Genomic DNA, 18867 nt, shown 5'->3' with positions numbered 1-18867 from the left:
TTTGTTAGTGACCTCAGATTATGTTAGATTACACCTGTTAGCCGCCATTTGGACACTCGTGAAAACCTCGAGAAACATCCACCCTTCCTCTTTATTTTTCAATATTTTTTGTGTAACTGGAAAGGAGAAAACGCAACGGACCAAACCGGAATTCGAACCCGGACCCCCTGAATCTCTAGTCGGGTGCTCTACCAACTAAGCTATCTGGCCACCGGCGATCGAACCCGGCTGACCACTACATTTGTTTGTTTAACTCGTTGCGCTCTCTCTCTCTTTAAATAAGTAAATGAACAAACAAGCAAATAAACAAATGAAATATATGTGCTTAGTCCCATATAACCTACATACAAAATTTCAGCTCAATCGGTTCACAAACACCAGAGTGATATTCAAAAATAGTTTGCTATGATTACAGTTCCAAGCACATTGATCAAGAGATTTCATGTTAGGGGAAGCATATGTCAGGAACACATGAAACCCACATATCGGTTCACAAACACTAGAGATTCTGCAGAGTTGCTGAAAATTGTGCAAAGCTCGCGGTGCTTTAAGCTCTAATTCCAGAATTCTCATTGGGGAGTCATGTCAGAGGGTGACTTGTAATCTACATACAAAATTTCAGCCCGGTCAGCAAACACCAGAGATATGAGAGCGGATAGACAAACAGACCAAGTTAAACCTATGTACCCCCCATATAAGAGGGGGTACAATAAAATAACTTCTGTGTAATCTATCCTAAAAACATCAATAAAATATTGGCGGGCGACGATTTAGGACGGGCGAAGATTTGGGGTGTCCTATAGTACATCCTAAATTGTCGCCCCTAATGATAGTGCAATCTTGTCCCAAATCGTCACCAGGGCGCTGGGCGACGATTTGGGGTGTAACACATGTTTTCAATTTCTTTTTATATTATATTTCTTCGATATATCTCTTTTCCAACTGACATGTTCTTTGAAGATTTTATTCGTACATTTAGAAATGTTAACAAATAACGTTTTCAGTTTTCATAAATATTTTTCTCTATCGAATTAGAACGTTTATATCCGAGTCATTTAGGCATGTTTTGTTAGATATTCATATCATCCACCCAATCACAGCGAAGTTTGGACTCTAGAATCTCTTATTTGCAAACCAAACACCTTTTTTATCATTCCGGGAAAAAACACAAAAAATTCATATAAAATAACCGAGAGATTGTATCACTCTTTCGATGGTGAAATCATACTTCATAAGAGGTGATTTATGAGTCATTGAATAAAAGTTTAGTGTAATATGAGCTACCTTAATTTGTAAAGCATTTTACATCAAGGGAATGTAGTTTTCTGATTACAATGTTCTCTATGTTAAAGGGACAGACGGACGACAACGGTATAGCAAAATACACCCGTATTTTTATGCGGGAGTATAAAAATTAGAATTCCAAAGTGGACTCTTTTAAACACATTTTCTGCATGTTATACTTACCATCTTTAGGACATCTTTTCCACAAAGAATATTTGGAAGACCAGTCTAAAATTAAAATTTTTAAACAATTATCAATCCCAAACAATTTGCTATTTATACAACTTGAACTTGTTGAAGCTGTATGGTCTGAATTTCTACAATTTTATTTTCACCTTGTAAAATGCCCTAACATCGCAAGTACGTATTTATGAGATATGTCATACATTATTTTACATGTTTTATCCAGAATTATTTTATTTTCAATCAGTGTTTACAATCCACCGTCACTCGGCCATGCATGAATCATGTGAGTCACGTGTCCAGTTCAGACTTTCAATGGTACTTTAGTATCTGTATAAAGCTGTGTATTTTGTTATGTACAACAGTACCGTGCCATAAAGTTAAGACTAGGAGAAATAAAATTACCTAATAACTCTTAGTAATGTTGATGTTGGCTTTTCCCCTGACTTTAAGCAGATATAATAAACTGAATGCCTGACATTGAGACAGAGAGAGAGACAGAGAGTGTTAAAATGTGTATTCTTTGTTGATTAAAATCCAAATAACACAGGGCGTAACAACAGGAAGAGGGACTCAGGGGCTGCCCCTCCCTCATTTAGTATGTATACATGTAATTACAGGTAAATGAGGTAGAAAGAAAACGTGCAGTTTCTGCAGATTTTTATGAATTTTATCGCCAACACAAGATTGTCCAGTCTTGCCTTTTGCATACAATTTTTTTTATTACAAAAGAATTGTAATAGAAAGGAGAAATCTGGACAACCTTGTGCTCGAAATAAACAAATGCTTTAAAAACCGGTCATTCAATGAATATCAATAGAGATTTAACAAAACCAACCCCGACTTAAAAAGACTGCATAGCTCTTAATGTTAACAAACTTTTCAGTAAAATAAACTACCAAAGCTGTAAGTTAAGGTATTAATTGACATCTTGGGGTATTGTAAATGGCAAAATTCAAACTCTGATATTTTACTGAATCATCGGAGGCCATATGTCACAGCTAAAGTTGGGAGATCCTTCATTTGAATTTATATGGCTAATAAAAGGAAAATGCCATTTTAAGGCCAAAAAATAAATGCTGTGACATCACAAAATCACATCTCCGAATCATAGAAGGGAAACCAAAACTGTACAAGAGTTACTCAATCTAATATATCTATTAATTCAAAATCAAAACAAACAACACACAAATAAAATTCTTTATTTCTAGCTCACCTGAGCTGAAAGCTCAAATGAGCTTTTTTGATTGCCTGTTATCTGTCCGTCTGTATACTTTTTATACATTTTTGACTTCTTCTCCAGAACCAATGGACCAATTTCAACCAAACTTGGCAAAAAGCATCCTTGGGTGAAGGGCTTTCAAGATTGTTCAAACAAGAGGTACTGTGAGCAATGCTCACTAAGAATACCCCCCGCTTACCCCAATCTCCCAAAGGGTGTTGGTAATAGGTATAAACTACCTCTTTTCTGAGTGTAAAAAACAAATGGCATGACAAACTGAACTATATTGCTACTTCGATGTCCAGTGCGCGTGACCTATGACCTTTTGACCCCAAAATCGATAGGGAACATCTTCACCCCATGGGTAGTCCATATGTATGATATGGTGACTGTAGGTGGAAAGGATAACGCTTTAGAGCCCGGAAACCATATTGCTACTTCGATGTCCAGTGCACTTGACCTTTGACCTTTTGACCCAAAAATCGATAGGGAACATCTTCATCCCATGGGTAGTCCATATGTATGATATGGTGACGGTACGTGGAAAGGATAACGCTTTAGAGCCCGGAAACCATATTGCTACTTCGATGTCCAGTGTGCTTGACCTTTGACCTTTTGACCCCAAAATCGATAGGGAACATCTTCATCCCATGGGTAGTCCATATGTATGATATGGTGACGGTATGTGGAAAGGATAATGCTTTAGAGCCCGGAAACCATTGCGTCTACAGACGGATGGACGGACGGACGGACGGACGGACAGACGGACAACCCGATTCCAGTATACCCCCCCCCACAACTTGTTGCGGGGGTAATAATGAAGGGCCATGTCCCCTTCAAAGGGGAGATAATCACAAAAATGCAAAAATAGATTGGGGTCATTTAAAAATCTGTTTATGAAGAACGAATGGGCCAGCAAAGCTGAAATTTACATGAAAGCTTCCTGACATAGTGTAGATTCCAGTTTATTAAAACCATGAACCCCCCCCCCCCAACCCCCCTTGGAGTAGGTTGGGGCCACAATAGGGGATCAAAGCTTTACAAAGAAATATATAGGGAAAACCTTTAAAAATCTTCTTCTCAAGAACATCTGGACCAGGAAAGTACAAATTTACATGAAAGCTTCCTGACAGAGTGCAAATTCAAGTTTATTAAAATCATGGCCCCTGGGGATAGGATGGGGCCACATTAGGGGGTCAAAGTTTTACATACAAAAATATAGGGAAAATCATTAAAAATGTTTATTTCATGAACCACTGGGCCAGAAATGTTTACATTTACATGAAAGCTTCCTGACATAGTGCAGATTCAAGTTTGTTAAAATCATGGCCCACGTGCAAAGGATGGGGCCACAATAGGGGATTAAAATTTTACAAAGAAATATATAGAAATCTATAAAAATCTTCTCAAGAACCACCAGGCTAGATAAGTTTACATTTACATGAAAGCTTCCTGACATAGTGCAGATTCAAATTTGTAAAAATCATGGCCCTCAGGTGTAAGTTGGGGCCACAATAGGGATCAAAGTTTCATGCGAATTAATATATAGGGGGAAATCTTAAAAATATGTGCCAAGGTGACTCAGGTGAGTGATGTAGCCCATGGGCCTATTGTTTCTTATCACAATATCATATCTTATCAATTTTACCTAAAGTTATTTGTAAATTTGATTAATTTGGTGGAGTTAGATTAGTTTGAGCAGATATGTGATTTTTTGTTGTCAAGGCATTGGTGGGAATGTTCAAAATATCGTTAAAGTATGATCGTTGTTGGATTTTTGCAAAGGAGTTTAGACTTCTGGAGCAACAGAACCTTGCCGTAGAATAGGCTTGTTTCAGTGAATTGAATAATAAAATCAGACCCGAGTCGAGGAGGGGTCAAAATGCCATTGCACACCTGTTGTATTTATATATATAGATAGGGGTTTTTTCTTCTTTTTTCTATTTATATCTATTTATTGATGAAGATTCAGATACCTGTGCAAGAACAATAAGTCTCCAAACTTCTCTTGGGAAAATAAATACATATACACTTGATTGCAAAGAGTACTATGCAAATGATAAATTTACAAATCCGAGTTGCTCTTGATATTAACAACAAGAGTACCGCAAACAGTACAAAATAAACCTGTTTGACCTGTAAGCACATTATGCACTCTGAATTGTTATCATACACATTCTGAATACAAAAGCCTTAAAGTAGGTCATGATGTACCAATCTATCTGGCATGTGAACTGATAATGCATTTCTCTGAGAGGGAGGTTGTAACAAATGCCAGTATCTGTATCTATGATGAAAAAAGTCCATAAAACTATTTGACCTACTTTTAGCATGGTGCACCAATCAAGTTTGAAGTGTGAACTAATTATGTATTTCTCTGAGAGGGCGGTTGTGACAACATTTTAGGGTAATATTTGTATTCATAATGAAAAATAATCTGAAAAACTGTTTGACCTACTTTTACTCTAAAAGCAGGTTCATAATGCACCAATCCAGCTGAAATGCAAACTGAACTTATATTCCTCCGAGAGGAGGCTTGTGACTTCAATTGGCATGAGGAGTATGAGTACCAATTAAGATCCTAGCCCAAATATATGTATTCTACCTACAAGGTTTTCCTATTAACTGATACTACAACCAAACTGACCTTGAAAAACCATTGGAATCTTCCTCCATGGTGATCAAATATACTAGGTTGTAAGATCCTGGAACTTATGGTTCATTTTGCATACCAAGTCCGTGCCGACAAACAGACGATGTCATACCATAATATATCCCTAATATATCCCGTCTTTTACGGGTGTATAACAACTGATTAAATAAAACCTAGTAAAAACTTGTACGCAGCTTCCTCCATGGTTATATATTTAAAGAAGTGGTGAACCCTACTGGGATATGAACTTGGTTAGTACATGATCAAATCTGACGAAGAGCGTCGGGTTTCACAGGATTTGATCACATGACCAACCAAGTTCATATCCCATATAAAGTGTTCTTTACCTCCTTAATATATTTGAAGAGAGGGGCCAAATATGACCCTTATCCTAACCTTGATAATGTACTCACTGATATTGAGTCCTGTTTCCTACAGCACGAATACGGCACACTGCAGGCCAGGGGACTGGGGTTACCCAGCCCCTCTCCAGTACAGTTATAATACTCATTCTTACTCCAGTCATCATACTGCTTCACTCCACAGCACTCAATCTGACAAAAGTAAAAACAAACACAATGTATATGGGCATGCACTTGGATATTTGGACTGAAAGTCTTTTCTGATTCTCAGACCAGTGTCACACTAAGTGATTTGGGAAATATTGTCATCATGATTACAACAAATCGATTTTCATTCCCTGTAGTTTTAGAATATTTGAATAAAGTAAAATATCTCTATCTCAAAGTCCGAGGGACTTCGAAAAAACTTCGAGATATCTGGGGTTTGAGATATCAAAAATCTATCTGGAATATTTTTTTTGAGGCTACATGTATTTGATGTATAGTATGGGATTTGCATTATAAACAACAATGATTACCCTGTTGCCGTTTTTAATAGTTTAATGCAAGTTGAAAAATTAATATTGTGGAATTTCAAAGACAAACATTATGGGTTTTTTTATAATTATCTATAAACATCCCATTGAATTCACATTGTGTTTCAAAATTAAGATGATTGCTTACTTTACTGATGCCCAGGCACGACTGGGATGTAGCTATTACGTTGTAGTGAAAGAACCTATTATGTAAGAAACAAAAAAGACGGATTTTCAAGATTTTCATGTTTTCTCTGTTCTAGTTTTGATGATGAAGTGTGTATTATTAAATTCATTATTGTTATTATAATGAGCATTACTTTCACATACATGCCAACTTTTGAAAATTCCCATGGGGGATTTTGCGTGTAACGACAGTTTTGAAAGCTTTAAATTCGTGACATTTTGTCGTGAAAATAAATGTTTATCCTATTTCTTTTTTAAATTTATTATATGAATATCATTTATTAATACATCTTTAATATGTGTGTTTTTTCCTTATTAATAAGTAAGTAAATGTTATTAATTTTATCACCCCCCCCCCCCAAAAAAAAATTGGAAGAAATAAATTTTCTCTTAAGATCATCAATAATTAAACACAAGGAAACCCCCTACCACAATTTTTTTTAACCATAGTCATCAACTTTTGCAGTCTTGACAGGTCCTTGTAACTACCCCCTTCTCATAACAAATACAACTTGCATTATCTTTGGCAGAGGGGAGGGAGAAGAAATTAAGTGTACCTAACATGAGACTTTGTTATTTCATCTTAATTATTTTCATCTTATTTTTACTGGTGAACGTTACAATATTTCTAATATAAGCAGAAGAAATCATCAGTTATGCTTTTTATTGTTCTATTTTCGGTTTAAAAAAACCATCTATATAGATTCTGATTTTCTTGCTTGTTTATCATATCACTGTATTTATTGTTTGTTTTTAATATGAGGTTATTTAATTTACCCCTAAATCTATGTGCTTCACCTTGCATACCCCTTCAAAAGGAAAAGTTTAATCCCCTAATTGCTCCAGGCTATGTTACCTGTACCTGGACAGCTGTGTGCGTTCAAGCGAGAAGTCAAGGGAGAAATGATTTTCTGTGCCTAATTAACACCTCTGTATGCATTAAATAAACAAAGAAATTAATCTGTATGTATCTAATAAACAAGCCTGATATTCTTATCCCGATTGACAAAATATGGCGGTCGAAAAACTCGGAAACTCGTAAATTTTAGGGTGAAAATTTTCAAATCAGGATTTTAGGTCAATTTTGCGTTCCCAATCGGGAAAGCGGGATCGAGCTTTCTTGAAGGGTACGTAAAATCGGGAGGATCCCGCCTAAATCGGTATAGTTGGCATGTATGCTTTCAAGCACACTTTGACAATATTGTGCGTTTATCTAACCCACATGTTAATGATATAGCGTGTATCATTCAAAACACCATGCATCCCTGGAATCGGGCTTGTTAGGTCATAATTGACGGTGGACTTAATCTGTAATGTTGGAAGGCTTCACTAATCACCCAAGCTGTTGAACCAATTATTGCGACCTGGGTCTACTCGGAAAAGGCAAGCGTGGATTAGCGGTCATTAATTATAATTGGTGTAGCCGCGGGCGTGAATGTGTGACTCAATGTCACCAGGTATGGTAAGCAGAGTGGAAAATTGACTGCACTTCGAGGTAAACCAGGTGAATTTAGAGCATGGGACCTTGAAAATACTTCGACATAAGCGGGGTATTCGAGATTACCGTGTTCGAAATATCAAAAGTTTTTTTAATCATTTATTAATATAGGGAAAACGGCCGGGACCGGCAGTCGACTTCGACTCAAGCGAGGTATTCGAGATAAACCATATTCGAGATACAGATATTTTATTGTATAACGAATTACGTTTAATATAATGATTCAAATTTGTTTGTCCCTACCATTTTACTAAATCGCTAAAAGCATGTTTTACTGTATATGAAATGGGGGAGGCACAAAAATTTCTTTTCAAGAACATTATAAGCCATCCCCATGTTGTGTGGATTCACTCCATCTAGCTAGGCCGGGTCATGTTATGGGGTCCAGCTAGGCCGGGTCATGTTATGGGGTCCAGCTAGGCAGGTTCATGTTATGGGGTCCAGCTAGGCTGGGTCATGTTATGGGGGATTTAAGAGGGTAAATATCTTTTAAAATCTTCTGAAGAATAGCAGGGACAAGGTGATTCTGCAGGTGAGCATTGTGGCCCAAGTGTTTCCCCTTCTTTTGATTACCTGAAATTGTTCATTATGATTTGTCATATTTCTAACAATTTCTTATGTAAGTATATCATGCTTTAAAATACTTTTCCTGTATCTTCTCAAATTAGGGAATTCAAGTAATATCAGTATACCTGAAATTGTTTTTGGCAGTTTAACTATCAATTCATCAAGTGTTTCATTGTATGTGCAAAACAGTATACTATTTTCTACTTATTTTGTTATACCTTTTAGGCCATTTATTTCATTGCCCCAGAATCAATGGTTTGGGGCATATATCGTAGTTTTTGGTCTGTCTGGCAAAAAACCTTTTAACCTTGGTCATATCTTTTACATCATAAAAGGTAAAGCTTTTATATTTGGTATGTATTTTCCTTTCCATCAACACTGAAATCTTTCACCTGGTGACATTATTGGGCCCAGCTATAATTCGGTACTTGTATTTAAAAGGTAAAACAGGCAAGGAAATACACGGCGAGTTAGCCGATGTTTATGAGTCTTCTGCACCATCTTATGCTCAGGTTAAATTCTGGGTAGGGGAATTCAAACGTGGCAGAACGTCTTTAGAAGATGAACGCCCACTGGATGCCACCAACAAAGAAATGTGTAAGAAAGTTCGGGATCTGGTATACTCTGATAGGTGAATTCAGGTGGAAGAAATAGCACAGGCATAATTAGGCATTTCAAATGGTAGCGTTTCAACAATCTTACATGATCATTTAGGTATGCACAAGCTAACAGCCCGTTGGGTCCCCAAATCCCTTAGTGATGAGCAAATGGCAATCAGAGCATCAGTATTCAGCGCCTTGTTGAAGCATTTTAGGTAAAAAGATGATTTTCTTTTGCGTCTGGTGACTGTAGATGAGACTTGGTTTCATTATTATGAGCCAGAGAATAAAGCTCAGAGTTGTCAGTGGGTAGGGCCTGGGTCCCCGAGGCCAAAGAAGTTCAAGACGCAACCATCTGTGGGCCACAGTATTTTGGGACGCAAAAGGCGTTATTATGTTGGACTTTTTACCCAAGAGAAGTACAATAACTGGAGTGTACTATGCAAACATGCTTGACCAGCTGACGTCATTTCCGGTCTGACGAAGAAGTCGAGATGGCAGTTGAAACTGCTTTGAAACTGAGCTAAACACAAGTGAAAATAGTAAGGTCAAGTCAACAGGGAAGGTCAAGGTCATAAAATAATGCAACAGTTGAATTGCTACTACTAATATGTATCAGTGTAAGAGTTTTCATAAAAATATTGTCAATAGTTGCTTTGAAACTCAGCTAAACATCAAATATGGAAAAGTGGGGTCAAGGTCACAGGAAAGGTCAAGCTAAAAAAAATATTGATGCAGTTGAATAGATGATACCAATATGTATCAGCATGTAAGGTTTGACAAAAATATCTTTAATAGTTTCTTTGAAACTGAGCTAAGCACAGAGCTAAACACAAAGTGTGATGGAAGGACAGACAGAAGACGGACATGACAAACAAAAATCAACAAATATTGAAAACTTTCCTTGTTTTAAAATTTATAGTAATTTTTAAAGGAGTAAATAGTATAGAATTTGGCATCACATCAATATAATGCATTTGTTTGATATTGTGCCATTGTCATAATAGTAATGTGAAAAGTCATAAAATCAGAATATAGTTGAGATCAAAAAGTTGACACAGTTGTTTGTTTTGTAGTTGATTAAAAAAAGAGGGTTTTTTAAAAATCTGTGCCGATTGCTATCACTGAAGCTACTGAAACTCATAAGCTACGGTACATACATGTAGGATTCCTTTGGCATTCACATTCACAGATTTTCAGAAAATATCTTCTTGTTATCAGCACTACTACACAGAACAAGCTTACAAATACACAGAACAAGCTTCCAAATACACAGAACAAGCTTACAAATACACAGAACAAGTTTACAAATACACAGAACAAGCTTACAAATACACAGATCAAGCTTACAAATACAGGGGCCAAAGGATGAAGCTTTCACTTTCAAATAATATCTAACATCGAGGGACAATTCTTATCTCTATTAAACAAGAAGGTACAAATTTTTACTCTTATTTCTTTAAATTTATCAATATTTTTAAAGACACATTACATATAATACTCACATTTTCTTGTATCCAATCAATGGTGCTTTGTTTGTCTGGATCATCCTGGTATGTGGTAATAAGGTTCTCCTGTAAAACCTTAGTCACTTCCTCCTTGACCTTGTCCCTGAATACAAATGCTAGGACAATGCCCACCACCACGACCAGGAAAATGATGATCATAGAATAGTAATACTGTAAAGAACAAGATAATCATTTAATCAACACTTCATAAATAAAATGATAAAATGAGTAATAAACTACATATTGTTTCTATGAAAATAAATGTCTCCCCAGCTCCCCAAATTTGAAGTGCTCCAAATGAAACCTCCTCCCCTTAATGTACAGCATGGTATGGAGGAGAAACCTCCTCCCCTTAATGTACAGCATGGTATGGAGGAGAAACTTCCTCCCCTTAATGTACAGCATGGTATGGAGGAGAAAGCATGGGCAGGAACATACTAGGCATTATGAACTCCGATAAGCCACATAGGAGAAGTGTTCACAAACTATTTTACACCCTCCACCCCTCAGATCCACTATAACTTTAAGGATAACAATTGGATCCTCCTGTTCCTACAATATGCACATCTAACAATGGCAATGAAGCATTGTACAAAGTTTCAAATCTATCAGATAAGCCATATAGGAGGAGAAGTGTTCACAAGCTACTTTACATCCTCCACCCTTCTTAGATCCACTATAACTTTTAGGAAAATAATTGGATCCTCCTATCCTGACAATATGCACATCTACAAATGGCAATGAAGCATTGTACAAAGTTTCAAGGCTATCCAAGAATTTTTCAAGCCATAGGAGGAACAGAGTTGGCGAAAGAGCGTAAAAAACTACCAGACATCATGTCCTGTAGATTATAGGGATAATTTAGAAAATCTACCAGTTAAAGTTAAAAATTTATCAAACAGAAATAAAAAAACCTGAGATTGTTTCCCCCTTTTTTTAATTTCAAGCCTTGAGTATGACAGTTTAAAACATTTACATGTGTTTAACAGTTCTCTATGTTTTAACCACATATGAATTAAACTTAATTCTTATCAATTTTGTTGTAATTTGATTTTCATCCTTTTTGTTCATAGGTGCTTGTGGATATAACCACATCCCCCCCTCCTCAGTTTACAAAAAATATATATAGAACAAATATAACCATTTATGTTTCATTACTCATTTTCCATTGCATATTCACCATGAAACATAAAACTTGCCATTTCTAGCATCTTTGATATATCTTAAAATTAGACAAGATAGGAGACTTCGAAAATGAAACTAGATAACCTCCTTGGAAAACTCCAAAGAGTACTAATAAAGAAAAGTATGTGGTGTAGTTGTTTAACCACTCAACCTTACAATAAAATTTCTTGAAACTGCCCCGCACAAAGCCGGCCAATATTTGCATAATCTTTTACATATAAATTTCATAATTTGTAACTGACAAAAATCGGAACTATTGCCTCGGAAGTGAGTAGTTATATTTATTCTAAAAATATTTGTTGTAAACTAAAGGGGAGGAAGATATGCGATCATGTTAACATGGTACTGTTCAAGCACCTGTGTTTACACATTCAACTTTCTATTTTACGTCTGAACTACGATTTTTCAACAAATCGGAAGTAGAATGACATGCGTGATATTGAAAGTACACGCACGGAGTGGGATTACAATTTCTGGGAAAGCATGCACATTTGTTGAACAAAAGCAAATTATCTATATCAGACGAAGTTTTTGTCTGTATATATAGCTAATTATAGAGATTGTACGGGACCTGTTGACTCCTCCGATGTTGAGCAGCGTGTAAACATATAGCTAGTCTTTAGTACATATATTATTTTTTTTGGTATAATTTTTTTTTTTCAGAGTGTTCCCTGCATGTTCTTTATGAAAGTCAGATATAGGCAAATGTGAATATTTCCAAAATCAGTTGATTAAAGTTAAAATGAAGAATAACACTTTATTCAATTCATGCACTGATTTAAACCCAAGTGAGTCAATGGAGACCGTGAAGATGTGTTTGTGAGTACAGGCACTCTGCATTTATTTACATGAAAAATGGATGGAACTGACAGTTGAGTTGTTGCAGATGAAACCAATTGTTGTTTCGTGACATTCCAGGTACCTTTTGGGTACATTCCGTGTACATTTTTAATGTACCCAAAGTGAACCCAAAATGTACCTATTTTCTGTAAGGGATATAACCCTAGTTAAGTTTTTTGTTGAGTACATTACGCTGTAAATGAATAGACTTTAAGCATATATTGTTGAGACTGAAGGATACATGCATACTTACAATTTTGAGTAGACAGACATTTTCCCTGAGAGCCCCTATACATCCTGCATACCCCAATATGAAGATGATGGTTCCAATGATAAAAAAGATGATAGAAAGATCGAAGATGACATCATAGACAGTGGAGATGTCTTTCTGGTAGTATCGGTTCTTTTCGATGAATGCCCACACTCCTATACCTATCACGACTCCACCAATCAACTGAAACAGGATTTTTAAAATTGAAGAAATTCAATCTCAACTGAATTTTTTATTGGATGTTACTCTCTCTCTCCCATTGTGGTTTCAATTTCTATATGTACATGCACTGCTAGTCACTTACTGTAAACATATTTAGAAAATTATTGCATTTTTTAAATATGTATCTCTCCTCATAAATTAATAAATTTTGCGATTAAACTCCAAAACACTTGCTCAAGAGTTAAGACAATTCTTGCACCTTTAATATTGCTTCATATGTGAGGTTAAGTCCATAAGATTAGTAAATATCGTAAAATCAATTTAAATTACCAAAGAAATTTATAACTTGTATGAAAATTGCATGAATATTCAACAAACAACAAAAATGACTGCATTGCATACCGCTAAAATTGCATTGTCTAATTATAATGGACTTCGTCAGTTGCAGTTATCTCTGATTTTATGCAATTTGATTACTTAAAATTGGTTTAAAAAAATTTATTGTTTACATTAATTTTGATGTTTGTAGGTAAGACTACTTACAGTACTAAGGAACATTCATGCTGTTTTCATGTTTGTAAAGAATTTGTGAATTTCTAGTCTTGTTTGCGGGCAAAGAGAGAGAAAGTACTGTGTACGCGGTGTTGTTTTTCTGATATTGACAGGAACGATATCTTAGGGTGGATACAAATATAAGAAATAATCATATTTGATAAAGTTTCAGTAAAGTAATTGTACTAGTAACAATTATACAATACTTTCCATAATGTATTTGATAAACATGTACTTTGAAAATTTAGGGGGGGAAGGGGGGGGGGGGGGTAAATTTCACTGTTGGCCATGTTCACTCGTCCTACTCCAGGCCAGCACATTTTATAATTTTTTTTTTTTTTCGAAAAGACTGGGAGTGAAAAGCGGAAGGAAATGAATACTGAACTGAATTTTGTAAATGCCCCACTTTCATTTTTACTCCAAGTCAAAGAAGGCATTGATTTTTTTTATTTTCAGCAAAATTAATTTAATTCTGAAATATATTTACTCATATTTGATTGAAATTTAGTAAAATCAATTTGATGTTTATGAGTATCATAAAAGTAATTTTAAGAAAGTGCTAGTGAAATATCTTTTTTTGTGTATAGACATAAAATCAAGGTTTATATATGAACATGTGAAGTACTTAGTACGTGCCTTCATTTAATTGTGTTGTGAATGCAAAGGTATGGCAATGATCTAAATGAATTGACTAATGAAATTTACACTTATTTGAGTATTTGTTTTGTTAGAAATGAAATGGATCAAATTTTTGTTCTGTCCATACGAAGTGCAAAGGCTATTAAATTTTGTTTTTTTTAAAGCTTAATTGTTTGTTTTTTTCCTCTGGCTGGCTGGTAGTATGTCAATGCATCATTCTTGTTAACAATGTTCCTATTAATATTTTTCATTTTTACATAGTGTGTCTGTCTGAATTAACAGTAGTATGTGATATTTCTTTACATAATATATGTCTCTTAATAAAGACAAAGTAAAAAATTTCACATATCAATAACCTTTTCAGTGCTTTTATAATTTTTTTGTTTTGTTTTTTGCCTTGCATCTTTTCAGATCCGACACTTTAAGAAAGTAATATGGTGTGTTGTTGGATTTTTATACTTTACATTGTGGCTTTCTCAGCGCTGATATATTATACATGTATATACAAACTTGATGATATTATCGTTGTTCAGTTTTATAGATCTACTTTATAGCTATAAAAAGGACCAAGTTAAAAGTGGCTGTATTAAAGAAATGGGATTTACAATCTTTGACAAGTCAACCAAGACAAAATTTATTGACAAGCAGGAAGTTTACAGTCAAAGGAATGTTCAGCCATAAATAAATTATGTCAATAATATGCCTGAAGATAATTTTTAGTGGGTTGAATGCAAGCTTGTTGACTCCAATATTATATTTGTTACACAGATCAAGAAAATCTGTTTTGCTTCTGCTAATATACCATTGAATTAACAGTTTGAATCACAATAAATAATTAAGGTAAATCTATACTAGGCCTTAAATGGACTCAATCATGAAAAAATTGCCTTTACAAGATAGATATATATTCAAGAAATAGATAGACATTGAAAAATATATACGTTGACATGCTATTTTCATTGTTATTGCTTCTCAAAAGTAAGCACCCCATCTACATTAATGAAAATGCACTCCTCTATCTTTATTTTTCTTAATAATTATTATTTTTCCAAACAAATGGGCTGTAATAAGCAACATATACTATACACCCTTTATTTAATGATAATCATTTATTCTAATAAATTAACATTGTGTAGATGTCGTAGAACATCACTTCTGACCTATTTAGAACTAAAAATAGAGATTATGTCATCATGCAGTTCAAAATTGCTTGCAAACTCTTTACAGTTTTTTTTTAAAGAATAAAATATCTTATGATTTAAAGTAAAGTTTCTTAAATTTGTTTATTTTTTAAACACGACCAGTCAGACTAGTAAATCAACATTTTACCCGACAGGACCTATCATTTAGTAAACTAGGTCGGTCGGACGTGCCTTAGTGTCAAACCCTGTACATAATGTTGATAAAGATCCCTCCCTGCTACATAATGTCGATAAACATCCCTTCCTGCTACATAATGTTGATAAAGATCCCTCCCTGCTACATAATGTTGATAAAGATCCCTCCCTGCTACATAAAGTCAATAAAGATCCCTTCCTGCTACATCATTAATGACGATAAAGATTACTCCCTGCTACACAATGTCGATAAAGATCCCTCCCTGCTACATAATGTCGATAAAGATCCCTTCCTGCTACATCATTAATGACGATAAAGATTACTCCCTGCTACACAATGACGATAAAGATCCCTCCCTGCTACATAATGTCGATAAAGATCCCTCCCTGCTACATAATACATTCGTACCTTAGACATTTCGTACCCTTTTCAGCATATTAGAATTCGACATTAAAGATGAAATTACCTGGTACAAAGTAGTTTGGACTCAATAAACTGGCAAGCAAATGCAGCCATTCAAATAACCTTACTACAAGGGGTGTTAACAGATTTTTTAGTGTTTTTTAAATAAAGAAAAATTTATACTAGTCCGATCGAGCTAGTGCAGGAAAAAATCTACTAGTCCGAATTTTTTTTTACTAGAAATCGGGAGTTGGTCTAGCATTTTTCGCCCAGACTGCATATTTGTAATTAAATATATATGACTTAAAAGAAATCAGAGTGAATCTAAAGCAATAAAACCGTAAAAATTAGCAAAAAATGTCGATTCATGAATCATTGTCATCCTGTCAATAATCTCTGACGTGCATTGACCTCGGAGGTCACCAGTTCGGAAAAAAGCGAAAGAGAGGCACTAAGCAAGTGTAAGATTTGTAAACAATTTAACATGCAAATTTTTATAGCAAATTCACTCCCAAAATTTTATTTCAGTGGCATATTTGCGTAATTATTACTTTCTTACACTTATAGTATTTCTTTCATGAAACGATGTAATATTTTAAACAAACAAAACGTGTAGTTAATCTCGTCAGTTTCCATCTTTGGGTATAAACTCGGTCTCAGCAACTCAATTATGTTCGGCAATGTTCCCATGTCCGTGTATAATGACGCAATGGCGGTTTATACAATACACACATTTTAGGTGGTATGCTTTCGAACAATATAATCCCCTTGTTTATTTTGCTAAATTTTTCTTCCGATCTTGGGGATTATATTAGTTATACCGATAGGAGTTAATTGATGCATAATTGGATAGCAGAAAAAATGCTTTCAGTTAGAGCTTGTATTGCTTTTTAATGTAGATCTTTAAAATATTGTGTTATACAGGTTAGGTGTAACGGAGGTTGGTGCCATTTACAATTTCCATTTTTCTATCCTAACAAACATTGAAATTTTTGTTTTCTTTCATGTTAAAAGATGTACCTGTTAAAATAAGTCAGTTAGCTTAAAGGAGCCATACATTTATCATCAATTTCTTCACAAATGCTATAACGTAGGTTAGGTTCTTCTAATTATGTGACATGATAAAAATAGAATTATGAAAATGTTATTACTGGTATTCTTAAGTTTTCTTCCCCTTTATAAGAGTGAACATATATTCTGAATAAAAATACTATTTGATTTTCATAATGAATATATCTTGATTCATACAGCGTTTTAAAAAAAATTGTTATGGTAGGTAAGGTGAAATTTAGCAACATCCACAAATAGAATTTATCAAAGAAAAGGCAGGGCATTGATCCTCGAAAGGTTTATTTATCATTAATTATGGTTATTTTCAGTAATTTCAACTTATTTCGCATCACACGTACAAGACCAACAGCTGGTGAATGCCGAAATCAGTGTTTTCATATTTTCGGGGTCCAATTTGGTTATAATCATTTGATCTGTTAAAAGATTCACTCAAAACAAGAGGGATTTTATGTATTTTTGAGTATGCTCCTGATATTTTTCATGAATGGTTCTTACATTAACTAAACAAGAGGCCCATGGGCCACATCGCTCACTTGAGTCACCTTGGTCCACATCAGAAGATTTTCCATATCTATTTGCATGTAAAACCGTAGTCCCAATTATGGCCCCAAACCTTCCCCTGGAGGCCATGGTTTTTGCAAACTTGAATCTACACTATGTCAGAAAGCTTTCATGTAAATGTGAACTTCTTTGGCCCAATGGTTCTTGAGAAGAAGATTTTTAAAGATTTTCCCTATATATTTGTATGTAAAACTTTGATCCCCTATTGTGGCCCCATCCTACCCCCGGGGGGCATGATTTTAACAAACCTGAATCTGCACTATATCAGAAAGCTTTCATATAAATCTCAGCTTTTCTGGCTCAGTGGTTCTGGGAAGAAGATTTTTAAAGATTTTTCCTATACATTTGAATGTAAAACTTTGACCCCCTATTGTGGCCCCATCCGACCCCCGGGGGCCATGATCTTAACAATTTATAATCTGCACTATATCAGGAAGCTTTCACATAAACCTCAGCTTTTCTGGCTCAGTGGTTCTTGAGAAGAAGATTTAAAAAGATTTTTCCTATATATTTGTATGTAAAACTTTGATTCCCCCCTTGAGGCCCCATCCAATCCCTGGGTCCATGATTTTAACAAACTTGAATCTGCACTATATCAAAAAACAAAAAACAAAAAAAAAAAAAAAACTTTGACCCCCTATTGTGGCCCCATCCAATCCCTGGGGGGTCATGATTTTAACAATTTAGAATCTGTACTGAATCAGGAAGCTTTCATATAAATCTCAGCTTTTCTGGCTCAGTGGTTCTTGGGAAAAAGATTTTTAAAGATTTTTCCTATATATTTGTATGTAAAACTTTGATCCCCTATTGTGGCCCCATCCAACCCCCGGGGGCCATGATATTAACAATTTATAATCTGCACTATATCAGGAAGCTTTCATATAAATCTCAGCTTTTCTGGCTCAGTGGTTCTTGAGAAAAAGATTTTTAAAGATTTTTCCTATATATTTGTATGTAAAACTTTGACCCCCTATTGTGACCCCATCCGACCCCCGGGGGCCGTGATTTTAACAATTAGAATCTGTACTGAATCAGGAAGCTTTCATATAAATCTCAGCTTTTCTGGCTCAGTGGTTCTTGAGAAGAAGATTTTTAAAGATTTTTCCTATATATTTGTACGTAAAACTTTGACCCCCTATTGTGATCCCATCCGACCCCCGGGGGCCGTGATTTTAACAATTAGAATCTGCATTATATCAGGAAGCTTTCATATAAATCTCAGCTTTTCTGGCTCAGTGGTTCTTGAGAAAAAGATTTTTAAAGATTTTT

At 35.1% G+C, this 18867-nt stretch overlaps 1 protein-coding gene across 6 annotated transcripts in view; it reads right to left on the bottom strand.

Moving 5' to 3' along the window:
- LOC125658927 (tetraspanin-33-like) overlaps positions 1–18867 on the bottom strand; it is a 39375-nt gene that overhangs the window by 15252 nt on the left and 5256 nt on the right. For all 6 annotated transcript variants that reach the window (XR_008798664.1, XR_008798665.1, XR_008798666.1 and 3 more), the window contains exons 2-5: positions 12856–13056; positions 10575–10748; positions 5756–5896; positions 1468–1512 (exon numbers count right to left, since the gene is read on the bottom strand). Coding sequence is in view for 3 of the 6 variants with exons in the window: in XM_056149690.1 (XP_056005665.1) it covers positions 1468–1512; positions 5756–5896; positions 10575–10748; positions 12856–13056 (561 nt within the window). In the remaining 3 variants the exon portion in view is untranslated. The remainder of the gene's footprint in view (positions 1–1467; positions 1513–5755; positions 5897–10574; positions 10749–12855; positions 13057–18867) is intronic.

This window comes from Ostrea edulis, chromosome 9 (genome assembly GCF_947568905.1).
Source record: "Ostrea edulis chromosome 9, xbOstEdul1.1, whole genome shotgun sequence".
Taxonomy (NCBI): domain Eukaryota; kingdom Metazoa; phylum Mollusca; class Bivalvia; order Ostreida; family Ostreidae; genus Ostrea; species Ostrea edulis.
Note: the sequence above shows the minus strand (reverse complement) of the source record. Positions and strands in the feature narration are given on the sequence as shown.